Below are 22107 nucleotides of genomic sequence, written 5' to 3' on the forward strand. Positions count from 1 at the left end.
TACAAAATGATCAGTGCCAGTGCTTCCAAGAAGACAATGTTCAGAATGAACAAAATCGCTGTCGGTACTGCCCAATGGTACATTAAATACCGAAGACCTGTCAGCTGCGCAATTACTGTAAGCTTGGCCGAGTAGACCTGTAGCTTTGGCGTGTTCAGCTCAATGTCCACGCGCGTAAGAGGGTACTCGGTGCTCTCCTGGTATCCGTTGATCGCTGTCACGCGAAGCGTCTGAGCAGGTTCCGTAAAGCCCAACGCGTAGGGCATGAGCCAAAATGCTAGTCTCATCCAGCGCACAGACGCCGGCATGTCATGCAGCGTCACAGGTCGAGCACTCGCTGCTAGTCCCCTCTCCTGGTTTGAGTATAACGTCGTCGATACCATGAATACACCAACCTCCGCGTTGGTTCGCGACTCTGGCACTGTCAGCTCCACGATCACGTCGTACATTACACCAGGGACAAGTACAGGCTGCGTCGGCTCGTCAGGCTTGACCACAAATGACTGCCACTGATGTACCGGATCCTGCAGTTCCAAAGACGCCGTTGGGATAATAGGCGTTTGCCCCCCCTGGACATAAATGTCCATGTGGCGATTCCCATAGTTGAAGAAAATGTCTTGTTCATGGAATCTAGACGGGATGACAAGGTAGTACATAAACGCATAGAGCAGCGAGGCCGTGGCGAAGAGGAACGAGATGCCAGCGAAGATCTGCGCGGCGCGGAAAGCCCAGAGCAGCAGCAGCTTGAAGTAATTCTTAGCCATACGCGTGAGCTCGTCGCGCAGACGTTGACGCTCAGCCTCGTCCTTCAGCAACTCCGTCGCGCTTGTCGGTAGCAGCGCCAGCATCAGCGTCCATGGCACCCACGAAGCCATCGTCACAGTTGGGTCTTCTTCTTTCCTGGCTCACTTTTTGACAACCATCCGGATCAGACATTATCAGATTTGCGAACTGAAAAAATATGACAATGTTGCGCATCTTCGTGCGCGGGTACCGGCGCCTGGTTGCCACATTCGTAGCACCCGATACGTGTCCGATCTGCCTGGATGTCGTCCCGATACTGGCGCTGCGCGACGTGGAGAGCGAAGACGATGAGGCTCATGCAAAGCTGCGCTGTCGCCACCGTTTTTGTGCTGGTAGGGGCCAGTCTCCTTCAATATCGAACGTGTGTGTGTGCTCACTGTCAATGCAGAGTGCGTTCGGAGGTATATTCAGATGAAGATCAAAGGGCGCCAAGTGGACGAAGGTGCATGCAATGCAGGCTGCAGTTTACAGAGGTCTTCATGATAATAGAGAATATGCATGCTACAGATGAATTGGTATGCCCAGTAGTGGAGTGCAAACAGAGCATCAAGGAGGAGGACATGGAACGCATTATCGGGAAGGACGAGACGACACTGTACCGAGCAATACTGAAGCGCAAGCGAGTACGTTCCAGCTGGAAAGTTGCGAATATGAAGTGCACCCGGTGATAAATCTTGAATTGTGACAGGACGAGAAGAATCCGAGTGCGAGGTGGTGTCCAAGACCAGGCTGCGACGAGCTCATTATCTGTGAGAGCACGGACAATTTCACGTGCCCAAAGTGCGATACAGTGGGATGTTTCCGTTGTCGCGGATATGCACATCGGTTTTGGTTCTGTCGTGGTGCTCAGGATAAGTCGTATCTGGCCTGGGAGGCGTCGGTGGGCAAGCACAAGGCGGTGCGAGCGTGTCCACACTGTCAGATGCGCATCTGGAAGAACGAAGGCTGCAATCACATGACGTGTACCCACTGTCGCTACGAGTATTGCTGGGTCTGTGAGAGCAGGTGGGATGCAAGTCACTACGCGTGCTACGACTTGCCCTTCGTTGGCGCTTCATCTGCATGGGGTCGTTGGTTGCAGCGCACGTTGGGCTACGGAGCCATCGTGCTGATCGTGGCTGTGATCTCGGTGTTTGGCTTTTACGCCTTCGTGGGCAGCTACGTCGTCTTGTGCGGTCTCGTGCACGCCACTCGCCTTATTCATCGCATCCAAAGAAATTGACGACTTATATCTAAAAAAAATCTTGTGTAAAGATAAAAAAATAAAACAGCAATGACCACCACAGTGGACCCGAATTCATGAACACAAAGTCAAAATGAACACGAAAGACAGATTCGACCCCTTTCGCTCCGCTGACTGGCTGAGCCTTCTAGGCCTTGTTGTACTTACGGAAGATGTGGCCAGGCAGGATCCACTGGTCCCAGTCCTTTTCGTACTTGAGGTAGTGCACGTAGCACGCGTTGGTGCGAATGACCTTGAGCACGATGGCGTTGTACACATCGCCCTTGCTGCCCCAGCGCGCCATCACCGTCTCATGCACCTCTGGTGTCTTCTTAAGCGCCACCTTTTTGCCCTTTTTGCGCTGGTAGAGAGACGACACCGGCAGGAACTCGTCGTAAATCGACTCCCAGTCTGAGTAGTGGATCTGCACGAGCACCTTGTCGTGCACCACCTTCAGCACTTCTGCCCGGTTGCGCTTCTCGAAGACCTGCACACCAATGATATCGCCCACCTTAAGCTTCAGAGAGTCCCAGTGAGTGTTCGCAGCCGTTGTCTGCGCCTTGGTCTTGACTGCCAGCTTCTTCTTGTTGGCCGCTGCTTCAATTATCTGCTTGGCTTCAGCCGCTTCCTCGCCGTTTAGCGCAGCCATCGCCTTGGTCAGAGTCGATTCATGGGTAGAATTCTTCTTCTTGTTCAACTTGGCGCTGGAATCAATCCGCACCAACAAGTGGTCGATGTCGTCGAGCAGTTTCTTCCAGTCCCACGAGTCTTCAGTGGGTAAAACCTGCTCCAGCGACAGCATGCGGCAAGCATGACGCAACCCTCGCAGCGTATCTAGCTTGCGCAGCGTGACGACCTCATTCCCGAGGACCTGGTTGTTGGCATGGTAGATATCCTCCATCGCAGACATGACATCGTGCGCAGCGTTCCAGAGGATCTCGGCGTGGTTGATCGTTGGAGAGTCCTGCGCCAAAAACGACCGTAAGAAGCCTGGGAGGTTCACAGTGTCCACGTGGAAGCGATGGTAGGACAGACACGCGGTGACGTTTTCACACGCGTGCAGTGTCCCTTCAGGCATGTACAGGATCTGGCCTGGTTTGACGTCTACACGCCACGCTGGCAGGAACGCAAGTTGGGGAATCTGATCCAGATCCACGTCATGGAAGTTGACAGACTCGTGGACAGAGTCCAGTTTGGCTGCCTCACGGTGCAGCATCGTGACGCGCTTAGTTCCGATAACTGGGGCGATGGTGATGCCCAGGCCTCCTGGGTCCAAGTGCATGCGACTTCTTGTGCTCTTCTGGCCCATGAAAAGATACTGCAGAGGGTTGTCGCCACGCACAGCATCCAGCCAATACAACAGCAAATTGTCTCCCAGCACAGGCAGCTCCTCGCTCTTGTAGCACAACAGTGGACCAGCTTTCGGGTCCAGCGGGAATTGCCATTGGTGCAGATAGTAATCAGACTTGCCGTGCTCCCAGTAGTTCTTGACGTAGTAACTCAGCGGCAAGTGCGTCTTGATGGGGTTCCGCTCCTCGTAATTGCGCTCTAGAACAGGAACCTTCACGTCGTGAATGCCGCTTAGAAATGCCGCCGCGTCCAGCGTCCCATCCGGCTTAATCCAACCGTCCGCAAATTTCAGCCAGCCAGTGTGACCTTCCAGCAAGAATGGTTCGCCTGCAAAGCGCTTGGCCTGGATCCTTTCCTTAGCGAGGCGGTTGCTTATGTTGATTACTTCCACCTGCTTGAAGTACAAGTGCTCCCACTGCGTTGGGATCGTGTACGTTGGGTTCATGGCTCGGATCTTGACTTCCTCCGACTCATACTTGGTCTCCTCAGCCAATGCTGCTCTTAGGGGAGGCGACGCGATGTCCTTTTTGTTCTTTTCGCTCTCCTCCGCCTTCGGTCGCTTGCCTTCTGCTCCTTGTACTGTCGTTGTTGTCTTCTCCAACGAGCGTTTGCGTGCAGAGCCCTGTTGGTTGGCAAAGATCGGCGCCAATTTCTCTTCTGAAGCGGCAGTGGACTTAGTCGACGTCTTCGCTTCTCCCTTAGGCGCTGCCTCTGCCGCCACAGCTTCCACCTCCGCCACTACCGCCTCTGCAGCAGGTTCAGGGATCGTACCGCCAAAGAAGGGAGGACGCAACGGCAGCGGTTGACCCGTCAGCACTACAATAACAAGCGTATTAGTCTTCTGTCCCCTATAAATGGACCAACTCCATACAAACCTCCAACGATGCTTCCCTTGAAGTACTCGAGCGCCTTCTCGTTGGCCTTCAGCAGCTCCAATACCCCTTCAATGGCTCCTGCTGCGCCAATCGCTCTATAACATCCATCAGTCTCCCCCTCTAGGCCAACTAAAACCTTCTACTACTCACTTCTCCTCCACCAATTGCGTGCGCAGCTCGTACGTCTTCTGACTCAGGTCCGGATATCCCGCAAGACCCTCGCTCACCTGAAGAAAAAAAAACGTTGGCATAATTATCAACCTCTCAATCCACCATCCGGAAGCAAAACAGGGAACGCACTTGCAGGATGACGCAGTCAAGCTGTCCGATCTCCAGTGGCGCTGACGTGGCCAACACGCCCTCGTCCAGCGCCACGTGCTGCTCAAACGCTTTAGCCGCTGTGTCCATCTTAATTAAGTCTCCACTAAAACACTTTCTTCGCGCCTCTTTTCCAATCTAAGTACGAAACCATGTGCACCACAAATGTTATGTTCGCTACACACGTGATGCGCTCACTAGCCAATCTCGTGGCCAAAATGGTGGCTCCGGGTGCGAAGAAGCCACCAAGCTCTCGGCTGGATGCATCCGGCCAGGAGGCGCTAAAGGCGCGACACGAGGCTCTGGCGCTTGTGGAGGAGAAGTTCCGAGACTTTGATGTGGTGTGGGCCAAGATACATGGCTTTCCGTGGTGGCCAGGTGTGCTCTTCCTCTCGTGGGATGTTGTACGGCGTGCCGGTATCCGCACGGACCCTAAGATCATGGCATCACTAGTGGTTCCTCCTCCACAGAAGGTGCCAGTTCTGGACGCGACCACCGGCGAAGAGACGGGCGAGTTCCGCACAAAGCGCCACTGCCTCGTCATGTTCCTGGACAAGTTCAACTTCTCGCTCGTAGAGATCGATCCGAGCAACGTGGCGAGCTTCACAGCACACTACCAGATGTACGTGCACGCGGTGATGGGTAGTAAGAGCGGCAAGTGGTCGAAGAAGAAGGGCGAGTTTAAGCGTGCACTCGCCAAGGCGACGCAGCTGCTGCACATGGTGGGTACTACATCCTTTAGCGGATGAATGATGGTTCGTGCAGAGTAACAAATGTGCTGACTGTTGATGTAGGGTAAAAATTACGTGGAAGATGATCTGGTGCTGCTGGAGGAGCCGAGTCAGGCCGAGAAGAAGCAACGTATGGACGAGATGGAGTCGTACGAGGAGGTGCGGGGAGATGAATCGCTGGACGACGCCTGGGACGACCGCGAGAGTGCAGATGACGCAGCATTTAGTGTGAAGGAGGATATGGCGGCAAGAGAGAAGAATCCGGCGAGAAAAGCGAGTAGTAGGAACACAACAGACAGGAAAGCGAAGGGCGTGATGAAAATCAACCTTGATGAGAGCTATACACCAGTAAAGCCTCGACGGAAAGCGCCAGCTAAAGATTCCAAGTCACGAGCTCGAAAGGCGTCTCGAAAGGAGGTTTCTAGCGATACACAGGCTGCAGTTGTGTCGCGATCACCGTCCCCAATTGATCTGACAGAAACTCCCGAGAGCGAGAAGAAGAAGAACAGCAAAATATCCGATAAAATACCGAGACTCAAGAAGAGAAAGGCGAATGGCCATGCAAAAGTGCTGGTGCTGGAGGATGAGGAGGTGAAAGAGGAGGAATCGGTCGCAGATAATCAGGTGCCTGAAGAAGTCGCCAATTTTACAGACAAGGACGCGCCTAGCAGTCGAGTTCTAACGCCGTTGTCGAGTATCTGGACGACGGGGGTGTCACGTGGCTCAAAAAATGGGTCGGACGCACATACACAGCTGGCGTACAAGCAAGATTTCGTGTGGGATGATAGCGTGTTTACGGATGAACCAAGTATCGCTGAGAAGGAGCACGCTGCGCGTGAACGGTTACAGGCCGAAGAAAGTGCTGCTCACATTGGACCAGGACGTGACCGCTCCCTAGGTAAACGCCAGGCACGATCAGTTCAACAATCTCAAATTCGGCAAAATCTGATGACTGGCAATCTGGATCCGCATACAATGGTGCAGTGTGCTGCCTACCGGCCAAAGGATTATGTTGAAGATCCAAATAGTCGCAGCCGCGGTGGACCGACTCTAGACCCGCCGTTCCAAGTAGTGGTTCATCCAGACGCAGTGTTCGTAGCAGACCTTCACGCTCACCTTGCTACTTGCGAAATCATCGGATTCCTGGGTGGTAAATGGGACGAAGCGTCTAAGACGTTGTATATCCAGGCAGCGTTTCCGTGTCGCTCTTTGGAAATTGAAGGTGACGACGGATCGACGGATGTGGAGATGGATCCAGGCAGTGAGATTGAACTTCGTGGCATCATTGAGAACGCACAACTGGAGGTCGTGGGATGGTACCATTCGCATCCGGCTTTTGCACCGGATCCATCGGTGCGAGACATTGAGAACCAGACAAGCTATCAACAACTATTCCAACGTCCAAATGCCAGTAAGGAAACCTTGGAGCCGTTTGTGGGCCTAATTGTTGGAACGTACGATACTCGTCGGAGTACGCCAGTGAGTCTCTTCCGCTACTTCCACACACGGGGTGAAAAGGTAAGTGGAGGTGCACTTCGCGAGATTTATATGCCCTACGAGCTTCTTCCCGGTCGACGCCATTTCCGAAGCGTGTTGCGAGATGAGGAGCGTGAAAAGACTCGATTCTTCCCCATGTACCGCTCAATTCTCGATCACTTTAAACTCACGCTGGCATCTATCAAGCCACAGCTGCCCACGGACGTGAAAGCCTCGCCTGGTCAAAGAACGGCATCCAGGCTGTCGCTTGCAAGAGTGAAAGCGCAGGGTTCTGTCCGGAAACGTAAACAGAGCTCAGATGATACAGGGAACAAACCAGCTAAGAAGACAAAGGCGAGGAGCAAACGTACTTCGCAATCTTCTTCTGCAATAAGCCACATCGACGATGGTGAGAAGCAAGCCCTGCCAGCTTCAGAGAAGGAATTATCGACACCAAAGGTGACAGATGATGCTGGTCACAATGAAAGTGCGGACACGACCACAAAGAAGGAAGAGAGCACGTCGAATGGGGAGGTTGTTCCAGATGTAGAGATGGAAAGTATTGTGGAGTCTTCTAGTGGTGCGGGAGATAGCGCACGTAGCAGTGCTATTTCTGCGGAAAAGATGATGTCTGGCATTTCTGAAATTGAGCCGCAAGTTGTTGAAGTTCTCGCAGACGTCGTTATGACTACTGAAATAGTCAACGATAGTGAAAAAAGGGCCAGGAAAGTCGAGAAATCCGAGCGGATAAACCCAGACTCAGGTGTGGATGAGGAGAAACGACCGCGCGCTGATGATAGTGCTGACCAAAAGACAGATGCATTATCAGCGCAGAGTGTGACTGGCAGCAGCACGAGTGGTGCAGCGAAGCGACTGGCAGTTAAGACTGAAGTGGACGCAACGCGTGCTCCTATTCATACCAGCGCTATGCCGCCTTTGCCAGCTCCATCGCCGTCAGCAGTACGAATCGGGATATCGCCGTCACCAATCAACGCGACGTCGGGTCGGAAAAGGACGCGGAAACCGCAGAAAACAACAAAAAACAGCAATCGCTCGGCTTCACCAGCAAGCGAAGGACCATCGCCTGCTCGATCTCCAAGTCCGCACAAGCAGACTTTTTATCATGCATTTCATGCACAAGGGCCCTGTTTTTCAAACGGGAGTAGCCATGAAGAAGTCACGCCGCCGCCAACTCGCTCTGATCCTCCAAAGCCCGACAATATTTTGGCTGAAGATGTGCATTACTATGTTGTTGGCGAGAACATGAGCATGACCACTACATGCCAGGGCATTGACAGCGCTTCTGAAGCCAAGCCTGACAATAGCATGAAGAGGGATAAGTGTACAAGTAACCAGGATGCCAAAGAATGTGCTGAAGACAAGGTGGACAAGACAACAATACATGATGCCCAAGTAAGCAAGGACGTCCGAAGCTTTGTGACGTCCTTAGTGGAGCGGGTGGTGAAGAAGATGGCTTCAGATGTGACTGCTTCCACTGCCCCTGCAGTGGCGGATGGCTCTTCCGGCAACTCTACAGGCAAGGTACCGGTGAATGGTGTTGCAAAGGTTAAAGTGGGTGCTAAAAGCTTGGCATCCAATTCTGCCGTGGACGTTCAAAAGAGACGAAGTTCAGAGAGCAAGGACTCTGGAAGGAAGCAAAGTGCTAGCGTCCATGTCGAATCACAACTATTCGGAAGCCACAGGGAGTGCGAAGATATCCAGACATCCTTGCACAGAATGGCGGGTCACTTGGAACTATTGAAATCTTCGCGAGTGATTAACCCACGCGAAGCCCAACTGAAACCTCGTTCTCCTGAAACACCGACACCTGCGTCCGAGCTTGCTCTGGCGACGTGTGAATCCAAGCAAGGTGATTTCCATGATGAGCAGAGTTACCTGACTGCGTTGCGGACCAAGTATGGTCCTGGTGTGAGCGGATGTGCCGAACAAGTGATTACTTTGGTGGATTATTACCGTGACTTCGAGCGCCGCACGGACCTTAGCGAGATATGGAAAGCACGCATAACGAAACTTGAGAAGATCGAGAGCTCTCTGTCTGAGTATGTTCAACACTTGAACATCCCTGCTGGTCTTCGACAAGATTTCATCAAGGTGCACATTTTTCACATTTCACTTGATGTTGCTAATTGTTCTCTAACGCCGTTATCGTGTGCAATCTTGTTACAGGACCTCATTGCTTATCTGCGCGAGTCATGGACAATTAGAGACCGACGGAGAAGGCCGAGTATCTACGGTAGTCAATGATTTAAAGTTAGTTGTGCGAGGTCAAAGAATAAGTTTCTGCAAAAAAGCGTGATGTTGCTTCACATGGCTCCTTTTTTCTTTTCTTTTTTCATTTCGCAGATCTTGTCCACTCTGATCTGCAAAAATGCTCCAAGCCACTGGCTATGATCTCGATCGTTCGTAATCAGCTTCCGGCGTCAATCGCAGGCTCATCATTATATCGACTGACACGCCGCAGAATGGAACGAGGCTGACGAGAAGAATTCGGCACAGGAGGCACATAGACAGATTCATTCTGGTCCGAATACTGCGAGCGGCCGTAAGAGGGCATCGAGTACGACCTCTGTGGCTGCCTCAGTGTGCCAGGAGGGTCCTTTATCCCGAACTCCCGAGTATTCCATCGCTTACCGAAGCGAAGTCTTTGAGCTCGTCCAAAAACTCCATCAGGACCGCCAGCGTCTTCTCGTTGGTCGGGGTTTCGATCCTGCTGTGTCGATGCTTGACAAGGCGTGGCCACCACAGGCACATTCGTAATAGGACGCGCTCGATTGTCTCGATAAAGTCTCGTGTCAACGACCGCGTTGTCATCAATGCAGAAGCGAGAGCGCGAAAGACTCTCCTTTTGCCTCATCCAATCGGGCTTGAGTCCGCCAGTGACACGACGTGGGGCTGGGGGCTGCGGTGGAGCAGGAGCTGGAGCAGCTACCGGATGTTGTGACGGTGGACGTGATAGTCTAGGGATCGGCGTGTTGTCTACAGGGAAGTGCTGCTCTTCTGGTGGGGTCCTTAAAATCGACGAGATCTGACGCTGCGGTCGCTGCGATGGCGGCGGCTGCCGTCTGTTCAACTGGTGACTTGAACGTCCAGAAGATCTACCACGTCCGCCACGTCGAGCTTGTTGCTGCCGCCGATTCGCTGGCTGTCGAGGCTTGGAAGCCGCCTTGGGCGACACCTTCGGAGCTGGTGAAATGTTCTTGATCCACGAACTCTTGATCCATTTCGCTAGACCCGTGATGCACTTGGGAAGGACACTTTTGCGTCCTGGTGGGCCGCGTTTCTTGGTCAGATAATTAATGGTCTTGCCTATGTTGGAAGCGATCACCTGGTCTCTAGACGGAGTTGGGAGCATCGCGACAATCTTCATGACGTGAAGAAGTTTATCATCTCGTTCCATGCGCTCGCGAATCTTTTCCATGGTATCCTCTTCGCTCTCTTCCTCGTCGTCAAGAACTTCAGTCGCAAATGAGTTCAACAGATGATTAAGAACAAGTAATCCGTCAGCGTCCATAAAGCGGATCACAGCGTCACGGTCTCGCACGTCAGGGTTGCGTAGTAAGTCGTACTGCATGGCTATCTTGACGACAGTAGCCTCACGTTGATCCAGCAGATTCAGCAGCGACGCTCGGAGAAGCTCAAATGCCATTGCGCGTCTTGGAAGTGGCTCTATTGCCGCGTGTGGCTTCTTTTCGATGATGTAGAACGGGGCATCCTTCTTGCTCTTCGCTGCCGCTGCATCAGTTGGCACCGTATCCGCTGCATTCTCCCCGCTTGTGGGTCCTTCAGGATTCTCTAAAACTTCCACCACAGTATCATCCTGGCCGGGCACTTCGTCTTCGTCGACTATAATGGGTTCTTCCACTGGATGACTGGCCAGTTCTAGCGAGTTTTCTCGCGTAGTATTGCCCAAAGTGCTACTCATAATCTCTAAAATGTTAGGAGCCGGTTCCGTCTCGGTAAATGTACCAGCTTCCATCTCCGCGTCATCAACTAAAATGATATCATTATCCTGTTGCTGGTCGGACACATTCCCAACCACAGCATCAGACCCGGACGGGATATCCTGGACATTTTCATCGGTCGGTGCTTCAACCCGCTGTCGCTTCCGTCGAATATGTGCTGTATCTTCTCCGTCCAATTCTTCAATACTTCTCCTTGTCCTGACAGATCCATTCTGTATCTTTTTATGACTAGGAGACGAGAAGAATGGAGACTTGATCAGAGCAATTATGCCGTCAATTACAGCAGCCTCGGACATTTCTTCGATTGAGCCGTCCTCATACTCGACACAGTATCGATCACCAAACGGCAAGAAACATGTAACATGACCCCGTATGTCTTCATCTACGTGGCTTTCATTGTCACTTGAAGCTTCCCGAGGTCGACGTAACTTCACACCCAAATACCGACTTGTACTGGTATCTTTCACAGGTGGGGGAAACTCTTCCTGGTCGTCATCGTGGAGCTCGATATTGGGCGCCGACAGGAACTTCATCACTTCTCCTCGAGCCAACAATCTAGGTTCTCCTCCTCCTGGCACGAACAAAGTATAGCAGTCGAGCCCCTCGTCGTACCGTGTGAGCCACCCATGCTCCTCTCCACCCTTTCGTGGCTGTTTCCGAACTACGTGCGAGCCCACAAAGCCGAACGGGTCCTTGGTCTCGATGTGAGCCATCTCTCTCGAGACACCTTAACTAACCACACAGAGCTCACTAAATTTTGAGCCTTGTGCACTCGTTGTATTAAACGGGACGTAGGTAGAATGTGCCTAGCAGTCCAGAAACTCAATAACTGGACTGCGCCCCTCCTTAGTAAGTTTAATAAACTGCACTAATTAGCGTCCAAGTTCTCTCCCTGCTCTCTTTCTGTGTGTCTTTCCCACTGTCAGCTGCCACGGTTCTCCTATTGTCCACGAGCCAACGCAGAATGCGATTGGACTTACGCGATGGACGAGAGAAGCAGAGCAGTAGGGGGACAACGACAGATCGAGTAGATGCTGGCCATTCCCAGCTATTTTGCATCAAGTTTTGGCCAATCGTTGTGTTTAAACCATCGGATCATGAGATGATTGGTTGAGATAGAAATGTAGCCATCTAGATAATCTGATCACGTGAAGCGACGCCAAGGTCTCACGGAGCATGCACCACTTCGCTCTTGCTCTACTGTTCCTCTCCGTGTATTGCTTGCCAATAGACGGATTGTCGTGGGATGATAGTGACGCTGAGGACTCCGAAGCGCTGTATCACGTTTTGGACGTTGAAATTGACGCGACCAAGCGGCAGTTGGAGCTTTATCAACAGAAAGCGGGACTCCTCAACAACACCATTAAACGGATAGAAAACAGGTACAAGATAATAAACTACACTGAAGTTGGCTCGATGTTTACTGATAAGCAGCAACGCCGTCCGAGGCCTCGCGAGTCTAAACAACTTTTCGGCGATTGGTTCGAACGTCAAGGCACGTTCAAGCAGTTTAGTAAGCTGGAATTGACGCAGTTGGTCTCCTTTCGACCAAATACGCCGCCAGCGGGGAGAAGGCGAAAGACAAATACCGACGATGAACCACCGCTGCAGCTCTTATTAGCACTGGATAGGGACTCAACAATCATGAGGCTCTTCCACCCGACCACATTTAAGCTCATGTGGCAACACTCACTAGATCTGCGATCATCAGGACACAAACACGTGTTCCATGCAGCTGATATGTACTTTGTTTCCGACCGCAGTGCGCATCTAGCTATTCTCTCGACGTCCGGCGATCTTGTGCTCTTCAAGTTACGGCTTTGGCTTAACCGTCGCCTTGTGGCGGGTGATTATCGACGACTGAAGCCCCTGAGAGAGCTAGATGAGAAGCATCTCCAATGCCCAGCAGGTGAAGACAGTCTCCACGAACTTCATGTAGATGCATCACAACCGCCATGGGTGCAGCTATCAACGCCAACTATGACAGCCCCTGGGAACTATCTTCACGTCGATGTCGAGCGTGTCTTCGGAGCTGCTCTCAACCAGGAGTGGCAATATGGTCGAGGTAAAGTGACAGTTGTGTCATTGTATTATCGTGTGTTTGTGGTCGCAGTGGACAGCTACGGCCGGCATCTCTCGTTTTACCATGGCGAGAACGGTAGCTTCATTGAGGATATCCACACACAGGTCACTGCTCATGATAGTAATGTTGTGCAGCTTGAACCTATTCAAAGTAGTAGAGGATTAGCGGCGCTAGCAACGCAACACCGAGTATATATCGTCGACACTGCAGCACCTCAGTCAGCCCCAGTAGTGTGCGAGGCTCCTGGATGGCACACGCTCTCGAGCATTGCAGCGGATCCACTGCGACCGACCATCATATATGCCGGAACTTCAACTGGGCGCGCATTGGTATACAAATTACACAACCTGGGAGCCTGGAGACAGCGACCTGATATAAGTGAGACAGAAGCTCGTGGGCCAGTAGTGTGCGCTTTAGTAAACCAGTTGATGCCTCGCCAAACACGTTTCCCTTCCAATTTGCCAGCCTTTGTGCAGACACTGCCCGGGTTTCTCGTATTGGGGACTGGTCCCCATTTGGCGCTGTACCAACTGTCTGGAAGTAGCGAGGAGAGAAAGCCAACATATCTATCGGAAAACGCGATGGAAGACTCGTTCGAGTTGGAAAGGGGATTAACGCAGATACTGAGCATTAGTGTTGCCAAGGATCTGATAGCACACTCAATTGGCTTTGCTGTGCTGGGTTCAAAAGCTGACGGCAGTCATCATCTCGACATCTACGAATCGAGAATTCCCCCTCCTGGTACCAACTTCGATCTAAGCTGGATACGCGTGCCTGCCATGATGGTCTGCGCATTAGCTGCGATGTTTTGGCAACAGAAAGATCAGCTGGTCATGCACGAGGAGAGGAAAGTGCCAGAACTGGCAGGTCTGTTAGGTGGCGAGGCACGATGAGACGTGGTACCGGTAAAACTGCGATTTATTGACATGAGACCAGCTCAGCGGAAAATGTAGAGCCCATGTTTTTATCACCATGTTTAAAACTGTTATGTATCCATGTGTGACCATGTTTGTAATTTAAAAAAATCCACTCGGTAAATTACGAATCGCACAGCCACTCATTCTGCCACGTGACGCACCTCCCACCGCCGCTAGCGAAGCTCTGTTGCCCCTGCCAGGCTGCCCAGCCTGCCGAACTTCAGGTAGTGTCTCCCCGCAGACGCATGTACTTATCGCGTCTCGTGGTCAACGATGTCTAACGCTGCTTGCCGTTTTCAATGCTATTATTGCTGTATGTGCACCAGACCCGCATTTTCTCAGAAGCCCCGGGGCTTCAAACCTCAGCCACTCTCCCAGAACACGCCCCCCCCCACTCTCCCAGAACACGCCCCCCCCCTCCTCCCGTGCTATACTGGTACGTCGTGTGTCATGCGTGTACGTCGAATGCTATGGAAGCTAACTATTATTGCGTGGATCTAACAGTAACACGTGTGAGGTTACGGAACAAGACACGCGCCGCAAGCACGTGGACAACGAGGGCAGGTTGTGCTGCATACACTGAAGCGATCACGTATGTGTACATGCATTGAAGAAAACATGGACTCCATGTTTCCCGTGTTTATCCCATGACCTTACAATGTTTGCTGTGAATATGCTTGGTGTCTGCTAGAACAATGGTCCGTACGAGCAAGACTGCAAGTATACTTCGAGCCATGGCAGTTTCCTGCAGCAGCAGCAGCGACGACGCCGAGGCGGACTCTGGTTCGTCCGTGCAGAGTGACGTGGGCGTAAGTTCAAGTGTTATCAATAACGGCATACAAGCAGCTCAAGCCACGGACGCGCTTGACGAATACACCGTTGCTGATCTGGAAACAGCACGTCACGGTGATGCTGCGCAATCTGAAGAATCACTGCGTTCATCAGATGATGTGGAAGGCGCGGCTGGTGACACACTTAATGAAGAAGAGAGTGATACTTCTGGAACAAGCACAAGTACGCGATCGCGAAAGAGGACACTAATGGAGAGCAACGTGGAGCTCGAGTACGTCCCATCTTTGACACCATTTCACAAGAATTGCGTGCGTTCGAAAGGCGTGCGCCCTTCGCATAGCGTGAACGCAACGGAGTGCAAAGTACGGTTTGTGGCGCAAGTGGTGAAGAAAGCAGACAAGGAGTGGAGAGTCCAAGTGAAGCTGGCATTCTACGGACACAACCACCCTGTATCCGAGGATATATACCAGTCGTATCCGAAGGTCCGCCAACTACCTGCAAGCTCGCCCGTTATGCGTGATGTGGAGCTTATGGTTGCCAGCGGCAGCAAATCCAGCCGCTTGTACGATTACATCCGTACCAATTCGCCACACCGTATGCAAATGCAGGACGTGTACAACCTTGTTGCCAAGATAAAGAAGTCGGGTGCGTAGTATTTCAATGTGGACTTTGTATTCGAGCGTGGCTAACAATCGGTTTTGTAGGCAGCACGCTATCCGACGAAGACCAAGTAGCAGAATTGCTGTTACAGTTTGGCATGGCGGCAGGGAGCAACGTGACGAATGTAGAAGTAAATTGTCGGGGGCACACGGCCGTGGTCTCTATCTGCTCGCAGCACATGCGCAAGCTGTACAAACGCTTTCCAGAGCTGCTTCTAGTTGACTGTACGCACAAGACCAACCGGTACGACACCCAACCATGTTTGACCATGTTTGGACCAGGTATTTATCATGTTTGAATGCATGGTGGATACATGTTACCCTATTCTGGCCATGTATTAACTGTGAAATGTGTATTTTATGTAGATACAACTACCAGCTGTGTACATTTATGGTCATGGACCAGTTTGGAAACGGACAAGCTGTTCAGCACTCTGTGATCGAGCGCAATACTGACTGGCATATGCTCAAGCTGATCGAACATTTCCAAGCTGTGAACGATTGGGACGAGACTCTAGTAATCATGGTCGACAAGGACCTGAATGAGATTGCCGTTCTGAAAGAGATGTTTCCTACGGCGCGAATTTTGTTGTGCCATTTTCACGTGATCAAGTGGCTACGTGGCGCTATTCGACTTGACAAAAAGTACGGAACGTACCCGAGCGCTTTATTGCAGCAGTTGGATTTCTGTGTGGCGAACATGGTATACGCAAGGACGGAGGAGGACCTAAAGAATAATGCAGAAGAATTCAAGACTCTAGCTTGCCGAGATGGTCAAACCGCTCTGTGGGAGTACTTCGAGACTAATTGGATGTCGTGCGTCGAGATGTGGGTCATGACGCATCGGATGGATCTTCCCCATTTCCGCAACAATACGAATAACCGACTGGAGAATTTCTTTGGTAAACTGAAGGTCGATCTGGACAGCTCGATGAACATGAAGCAGTGTCTCGAGGCTGTGATTTCGTACCAACGGCGCCGCGAAGACGAGTACATGGCGCGTGTAAGTAAGCCTGGCACCCAGCGCAATATAAACTACGGAGAAGAAATGAACCAGCTTCTTGGAATGACAAGCGAGTGGTTAGCTGGTGTGTTTTTGACGGAGTACAACTTTGCCGTTGACTCCGATAATCAACGCAGTTATACTATTGACGACCAGCCGCTGTACGTCACACTGACTCGCGATGATCGGTCCCACCGCGTGGACAAGTTCGATTGGAGGTGTACTTGCGAGTTCTCGTCTACGATGAAGCTACCTTGTCGACATGGGATGATCTATCGAAAACATCATGCCGCACTACTCACAATTCCGTACGCTTCAATTCCGGCCAGGTACTTGCCATGTTTAACACCATGTTAACCATGTTTTTCAAGAATTTAATAACCATGGTTGTATCATGTTTATCCAATGTTTATATGATGTAGATGGCTTCGAGTAGGAACCGTGGACTGTGATCTACCCTCTATTGATGTACCTCTACAGATTCACGCAGAAGGGGACCACGTCGCTCACAAGAAACAGATGACAGAGCGCAACAAGTACAAATGCGTTCAGAGTGTCTTCAGTCGTCTCACGTCGGAGCTCACTGGCCTACCTGACGCTAAGTTCACTGCCGCGCTGGACCATCTAGAGAGCTGGTGTGATAATTTGCGACAAGGAAACGTAGCTCTACCTCTCACGCAGTCCGGTACATCTGATTCTGAGCTCCTCCCAACTCAAGTCGCTGTATCCGAACCGGAATCTCACAATGAAGGGAAGGGCAGTAGTGTTCATGTTGCCGAGACCCAAGGAATAACTGCCGATTCGATGTCAGCGGATCCTAAGCCTGAAGTGAACTTACAGAAACGCGCGAAGAAAGCAGCAAGAAAAGCCACGCCTAAAATCAACCAATTTAATCCACGAGCGCCAAAACTGGGCCGTCCTCGAAAGAATCGAGCTGCACAAGACGCTCAGCGAAACGCCGACAGGAAGGAATACAACAAGGGGGCAAAGTTACGGAATGCGTTGCGAGCAGACGACGTAGTGCATGTCGAGGAGTTCCTGAAGAGCAGTCAGCCGTCTCTGATGGAGCTAAGCTCGTATTTGAACACTTTTGAGACGCGACACTTCGGGCGCAAGGAGAGAAACATCACAGTCACGAAGCGAACCCCTCCTGAAGATAGCGTGCCGTACCGTCTTCCCGAGGCTATGGTACAGAAAGCGCTAGCAGATATTGAACGCAGGACACCCTACGGTGAAGTTATGGATCTCAGTACGCCGATGGACGCAAGCGTAGAATGCTGGGTAGCAGACATAGATGGTGTGGGTGTGTTTACACAACGCCAGCTGATGGCGATGCAATTTTTGTGGAGCTTCTCTGCAGCATGCGCGAACGGCTTAAAATGCTACTCATGGCTGATGGGTAAGGTGGACATACTCTTTGACAATGACCAAGCCGCTTTGTTGGCTAAACGAATGATTGAAACATGGCCTGGTCAGCGCCTTCCGGGATTCGACCAGGGCTTTCACTTGGACTGGACGCATTTGTACTGTGCTCGAGATGGCTGCTGGTTCAACGACAATTTAATTCAAGCCTTCTCGGCGACGCTGTCGGCCATTTACGGTGCCAGCACTACAATTTTCCTACCGCAGCTTAAAACACCGGCAAAAGATAAGGGCCATCGAATCCCACCACTGACGTTAAGTCTTGTAGCAGCTACGAACATGGAATGGGTGTTCATGCCGCTGAACGTCAATGCCAGTCATTGGACATGCCTCGCTGTGAACCAGCTTCAAAAAACCATTTACTGCTACGACAGTCTCGACAAACGCGCCTATCATAACTTGCTGGAAGAGTTGGCGCAAGAGCTCGTGGTCCGGAGCATGACGGAGCCGTACGAGATAATAGCTGTGCACAACCCCATCCAGAACGACGGTGACAACTGCGGTCTGTTCGTATGCCTGTTTTTCTGGCGCCGCGTGTACAAGGAGGCACCCAGAGATTATTCGAAGACGGGTTGTCTACGCCAGCGGTGGGATCTCCTTCGCAGTGTGGTGGACTTTAGTGACTCCAGCAAAAACGCAGAGTAATTCGATGCTAAGTTTTGCAATACATGTTTACGTACCATGTTTTCCATGCTTGACATGTTTTAGTATCAGACACCTGAGATGGATACATTACGTAAGGTAGTTTCAACCCATGACGAATGTGGGGGTGAGGTGTCGCCGACAACACAGAATCCTCTTCACTCTTACTTTTTTACGTCGTACTGATAACATGTTTGGACATGTTACAAAACATGTGAAACATGTATAAGATAAAATACCGGACCTTCGTCATTTATTCCCAGAAAACATGGATGGCACCTGGAAATGTATCCATGATCACCATTGTTTCGATACCTAACCCTTTTTAAAAACATGGGCTGTATCGCCAGCCTTTTTTTTAAACGAAGCTTCTTAAATTCAGATGCTGAACATATGATTGATTACGGTTGCTTATGAAGGATTTCGTTATTCAATTGTCACAGCTACTTTACAGCACAGTTATAAATACATGTATTAATAAAAGTAAATAATAACAATAGTAGCGTAGCTGTAGACTTTGCAGTGAGTTATGATAGTCTGAAGGCGAAGACTCTCGATATTCAGAACGACCTCAGCCACTTTCGACGGTTCGTAGCAGTTAACGCAACGCTGTCAAACCAACTAGAGAGGTTTGTGTTTACCACGTCTGTAGAGACCTTTCTCGCCCTTATCTCTAATTAGACATGTATGAGCAGGCCTCCAAGAAAATAATATCAGTACCGCAATTACTACCTATTTTTATTATACTACGGATTATTGTTTTTTCGGGATAATAATATAGTGTGATACGGACGGAATAATACAAATATAAAGGCTTACCGTTCGAGTGGCTTGCAGCCACCCATTCCTCTCCACCAGCCATTTTTCAGCGCCTAGTTTACTTTCAATCTTTGAGAAGACGGTCATTCTTAATTTACATCATGTCGTCCCAGTAACTCGCCGCTTTCTTCTACACCGTTCTCGAACCTGGGCTCTACCGGTGCAACATCTGCGAACAGCCACGCAAGCAAGCCCAGCGCCCAGGCTACACAAACCTGATCTCTCACCTGAACTCGAAGCATCCCACTCACGGCGAAGAGTATGCTGAGTTTCAGCGCCGAAACCTGACCTCCCTCGAGGTTTTTGGATTCGTGGACGAAACGACGACTCACATGTACGACTGGCTACGCTGGATTGTCGAGCGGAATCTCCCTCTGTGCGAGGTTGAGAACCCACTAACGAGACAGTTAGTTCGCATGAAGCCTACCTCAGCGGAGACGCTGAAGACCTACATGCAACGAGTCGCTGAACGTGTCGGCAACACCATCGCCGAGGAGATGGGCGAGTGTTTCGGTGTTATGTTTGATGGATGTAGCTCTTGCTCGCAAAAAAGTATACCCCTCATACTATGAGGGGTATACTTTTCCATGTAAGCAGTAGGATGATGCTGCGGCTGCAAAGCAGGCACAGGAGGGGCTTCAAAGCGCCAAGGACAAACAGAACGGAATATACGAAAAGACGTTAATATGTGGCAGCCCAAGCACGACAACGATGCTGTCTACTCTGCTAGTAGCGATTTGACTGAGCTTTTTTACAATAAGAGCATTTGTTTTATTAATCGTTTAACTTTGATATCAAGACAGATTGAAAAGTGCTTGTTTTAATTTAAAAACCTTTTAACTTAATTCTGGACTTCTTCGGGTACCCGTACTGAACATATGATTGATTACGGTTGATTGGGATAAATTGTTTCTTCTTTTTTGCTCATATACATCATCGTCCGGGGCCAGGCCAGGACCAGGTCACGTCAATGAGTGAAAAAAAAACACCGTACTGCTTCCCGTCCCCGATGGGATGGGTGTCACGGTAGTTATAATCCCGATAAACGCCAAGAGTCTTGTGATTCCAGCTATACGTACAAACGCATGGTAGGTCTACTCTAGCTTCGACTTGCGCCTAATTACACCTGCCTCTAGCCTGAAAATGCAGGATTAAAACTTAAGTTTAAAAGATCGGATTCACCTTCCCAAATCCTTGCCTCTTTAAACCTAGCCCTGACCAGACATATCTACAAAAAATGCACAGAAACACTTCCTGACTCTTAAGAGTCTGTACGTTTTCTTGGTACATGTATGAGCGACCTATTGGCTATCATGGGCCGTGACATTATTAATACATGTACCACGTTTATTTTTTTTACCAAGAGGTCTAAACAAATAGCAGAAAATCAAGCATATCTACAATTAAATTTATCATCGAGTGGGAATTTCACCAACCTCGCTCGTATAGTCTTTTGTACAATCAAGTAGGAGTGAATTTATCAGGCACCGCATGCTGGTACATCGATTTATAGAACGGGTTGCCATTTTTAGCGTCTATAAACGTCGGCAAATACAAAATAAGCTACACAGCTAATGGCAGAAGGTGGTACTTTTTTACGTGTAAGAAATGTAATCTAGTACAGCTACTTGTAGTTGCGCACGTTCATAGCTCGCCAAATATCAGATAAACGCTGTCAGTCCATTGCGAATGTAATTTATATGCACATGATGTCTTTTTTCGTTAGAGAGCAGCAAATGAAGTATAATACGATTGACATTTAAAAAAATAAAGCAACATTCACTTTTTGATTGTACGAACGACGACTTTAAGCGCCCTTCAAATCCCAATTCAATCCAAAACAATTAGGGAAAGTTTTTATTGTAGCAAACCCACAATTATGAGTGCTATTAGTTTCAAAATAGTAATGTTTGGTCTATTGATTAATTTTGAGCAGCCCTGCTGCTAGTCACACGACTGGCGGCACAGTACGAATATGGCCTCGACTACAGCACCAACAGACGTAACTCGATTATATCGGTAATATACGCGGCATATGATGGCAGCAGCTCAAAACGAATATTAACGAGGACTTCACAATGTAAATTTATTCAAATTAAGATTTAGCTTTATGTCATCACAGAATAGCCCTGCGTACAGTATTTGACGTTTGATGGCTCTGAAAGCTAACTGTTATTGTTCATACAAGGATGATACATAGGATATTAATTGCCAGCTTTCGTGGAATTGTTATCGTGAGTTGCTCGACGATCAAGAATGCCCCCACAGCCGTAGTGTAAAATATTACGTGAAGTTGGTAGCTTACGGCGCGTAATCGTACACGGAGACTGTATATGCAAGGTCCATTATGAAAACACAGGTACAACTTGGCATTTATGCCCCCCCCAAGAATTAAAGGACGCACTTCTACGAGGTTCCACCCAGAGAAAATCACAATTGATAGCCGCTTCTGCTTGTATATTTCGAGTGGCTGGAGGGCACGTCGATCGAAGATGGAGATCGGTAACCACTGCCACCTCCTGTAGTATCGTCGAGTCAGAAGGAACCAGTTCTGCTCATGCGACTCAAAGCTTACCAAAAAGTCAAAATCAAGGGCTACATTAGATTCCTTCTCGCTCTCCACGATAACCGCTTCGGTCAAATACACTATAAGGTGGCTCTCGTCGCCGATATTAGCTTGTCGTACCGATCGATTATTTCACCAGAGGTTGGCACACCAACAAACACTCTCTTTAGTTCTTCTGGTGTCTTCTTCGCATCTTGCCACTTGAGGATTAGCGCACTCTGTAGATCAGTAGCGAGTTTCTCCGTGCTGGGATCATTCTTCGCGGCTGAAAACATTCGGAGTAGAGCTATGTCATGATAGTTATCCCTGAGCCCGTCGATGACTGTCGTCTTCTCATTAGGATATCGGTCGATGAAGGTTTTCAGGTACTGCACCCACGTGTTGAATTTTGGGTCGGCAAGGAGCTTCTCACCGCTTTCGTCGAGATGCAGGGAGCGGAAGGCTG

General features: G+C 50.2%; 8 protein-coding genes across 8 annotated transcripts; 4 read left to right on the forward strand and 4 right to left on the reverse strand.

The window, feature by feature from the left end:
- Positions 1-10: 10 nt before the first annotated feature.
- On the reverse strand, positions 11-383 carry PITG_16717 (uncharacterized protein; the record flags this gene model as incomplete). The annotated part of the gene is made up of 2 exons (XM_002896893.1): positions 11-22; positions 69-383. The coding sequence occupies 2 exons, from the start codon at positions 381-383 to the stop codon at positions 11-13; spliced, it is 327 nt and encodes a 108-aa protein (XP_002896939.1).
- A 65-nt stretch (positions 384-448) lies between these two features.
- PITG_16718 (uncharacterized protein) lies at positions 449-875 on the reverse strand (the record flags this gene model as incomplete). The annotated part of the gene is made up of 2 exons (XM_002896894.1): positions 449-470; positions 511-875. The coding sequence occupies 2 exons, from the start codon at positions 873-875 to the stop codon at positions 449-451; spliced, it is 387 nt and encodes a 128-aa protein (XP_002896940.1).
- A 340-nt stretch (positions 876-1215) lies between these two features.
- On the forward strand, positions 1216-1916 carry PITG_16719 (uncharacterized protein; the record flags this gene model as incomplete). The annotated part of the gene is made up of 4 exons (XM_002896895.1): positions 1216-1246; positions 1312-1427; positions 1493-1809; positions 1886-1916. The coding sequence occupies 4 exons, from the start codon at positions 1216-1218 to the stop codon at positions 1914-1916; spliced, it is 495 nt and encodes a 164-aa protein (XP_002896941.1).
- A 258-nt stretch (positions 1917-2174) lies between these two features.
- Positions 2175-4659, reverse strand: PITG_16720 (uncharacterized protein; the record flags this gene model as incomplete). Its single annotated transcript, XM_002896896.1, has 5 exons — positions 2175-3998; positions 4116-4192; positions 4252-4346; positions 4402-4478; positions 4552-4659. The coding sequence occupies 5 exons, from the start codon at positions 4657-4659 to the stop codon at positions 2175-2177; spliced, it is 2181 nt and encodes a 726-aa protein (XP_002896942.1).
- A 128-nt stretch (positions 4660-4787) lies between these two features.
- On the forward strand, positions 4788-5775 carry PITG_16721 (uncharacterized protein; the record flags this gene model as incomplete). The annotated part of the gene is made up of 3 exons (XM_002896897.1): positions 4788-5291; positions 5364-5577; positions 5726-5775. The coding sequence occupies 3 exons, from the start codon at positions 4788-4790 to the stop codon at positions 5773-5775; spliced, it is 768 nt and encodes a 255-aa protein (XP_002896943.1).
- Positions 5776-6248: 473 nt separating this feature from the next.
- On the forward strand, positions 6249-7005 carry PITG_16722 (metalloprotease family M67A, putative; the record flags this gene model as incomplete). The annotated part of the gene is made up of 2 exons (XM_002896898.1): positions 6249-6934; positions 6984-7005. 2 exons carry the CDS (start codon positions 6249-6251, stop codon positions 7003-7005), a joined length of 708 nt encoding a protein of 235 aa, XP_002896944.1.
- A 2305-nt stretch (positions 7006-9310) lies between these two features.
- PITG_16723 (uncharacterized protein) lies at positions 9311-11472 on the reverse strand (the record flags this gene model as incomplete). Its single annotated transcript, XM_002896899.1, has 2 exons — positions 9311-9327; positions 9429-11472. 2 exons carry the CDS (start codon positions 11470-11472, stop codon positions 9311-9313), a joined length of 2061 nt encoding a protein of 686 aa, XP_002896945.1.
- A 1027-nt stretch (positions 11473-12499) lies between these two features.
- Positions 12500-13386, forward strand: PITG_16724 (uncharacterized protein; the record flags this gene model as incomplete). Its single annotated transcript, XM_002896900.1, has 3 exons — positions 12500-12677; positions 12747-13258; positions 13384-13386. 3 exons carry the CDS (start codon positions 12500-12502, stop codon positions 13384-13386), a joined length of 693 nt encoding a protein of 230 aa, XP_002896946.1.
- Between the last annotated feature and the right edge of the window lie 8721 nt (positions 13387-22107).

The sequence above is a fragment of the Phytophthora infestans genome, genomic scaffold (genome assembly GCF_000142945.1).
Source record: "Phytophthora infestans T30-4 supercont1.51 genomic scaffold, whole genome shotgun sequence".
In the NCBI taxonomy this organism is placed as follows: domain Eukaryota; phylum Oomycota; class Peronosporomycetes; order Peronosporales; family Peronosporaceae; genus Phytophthora; species Phytophthora infestans.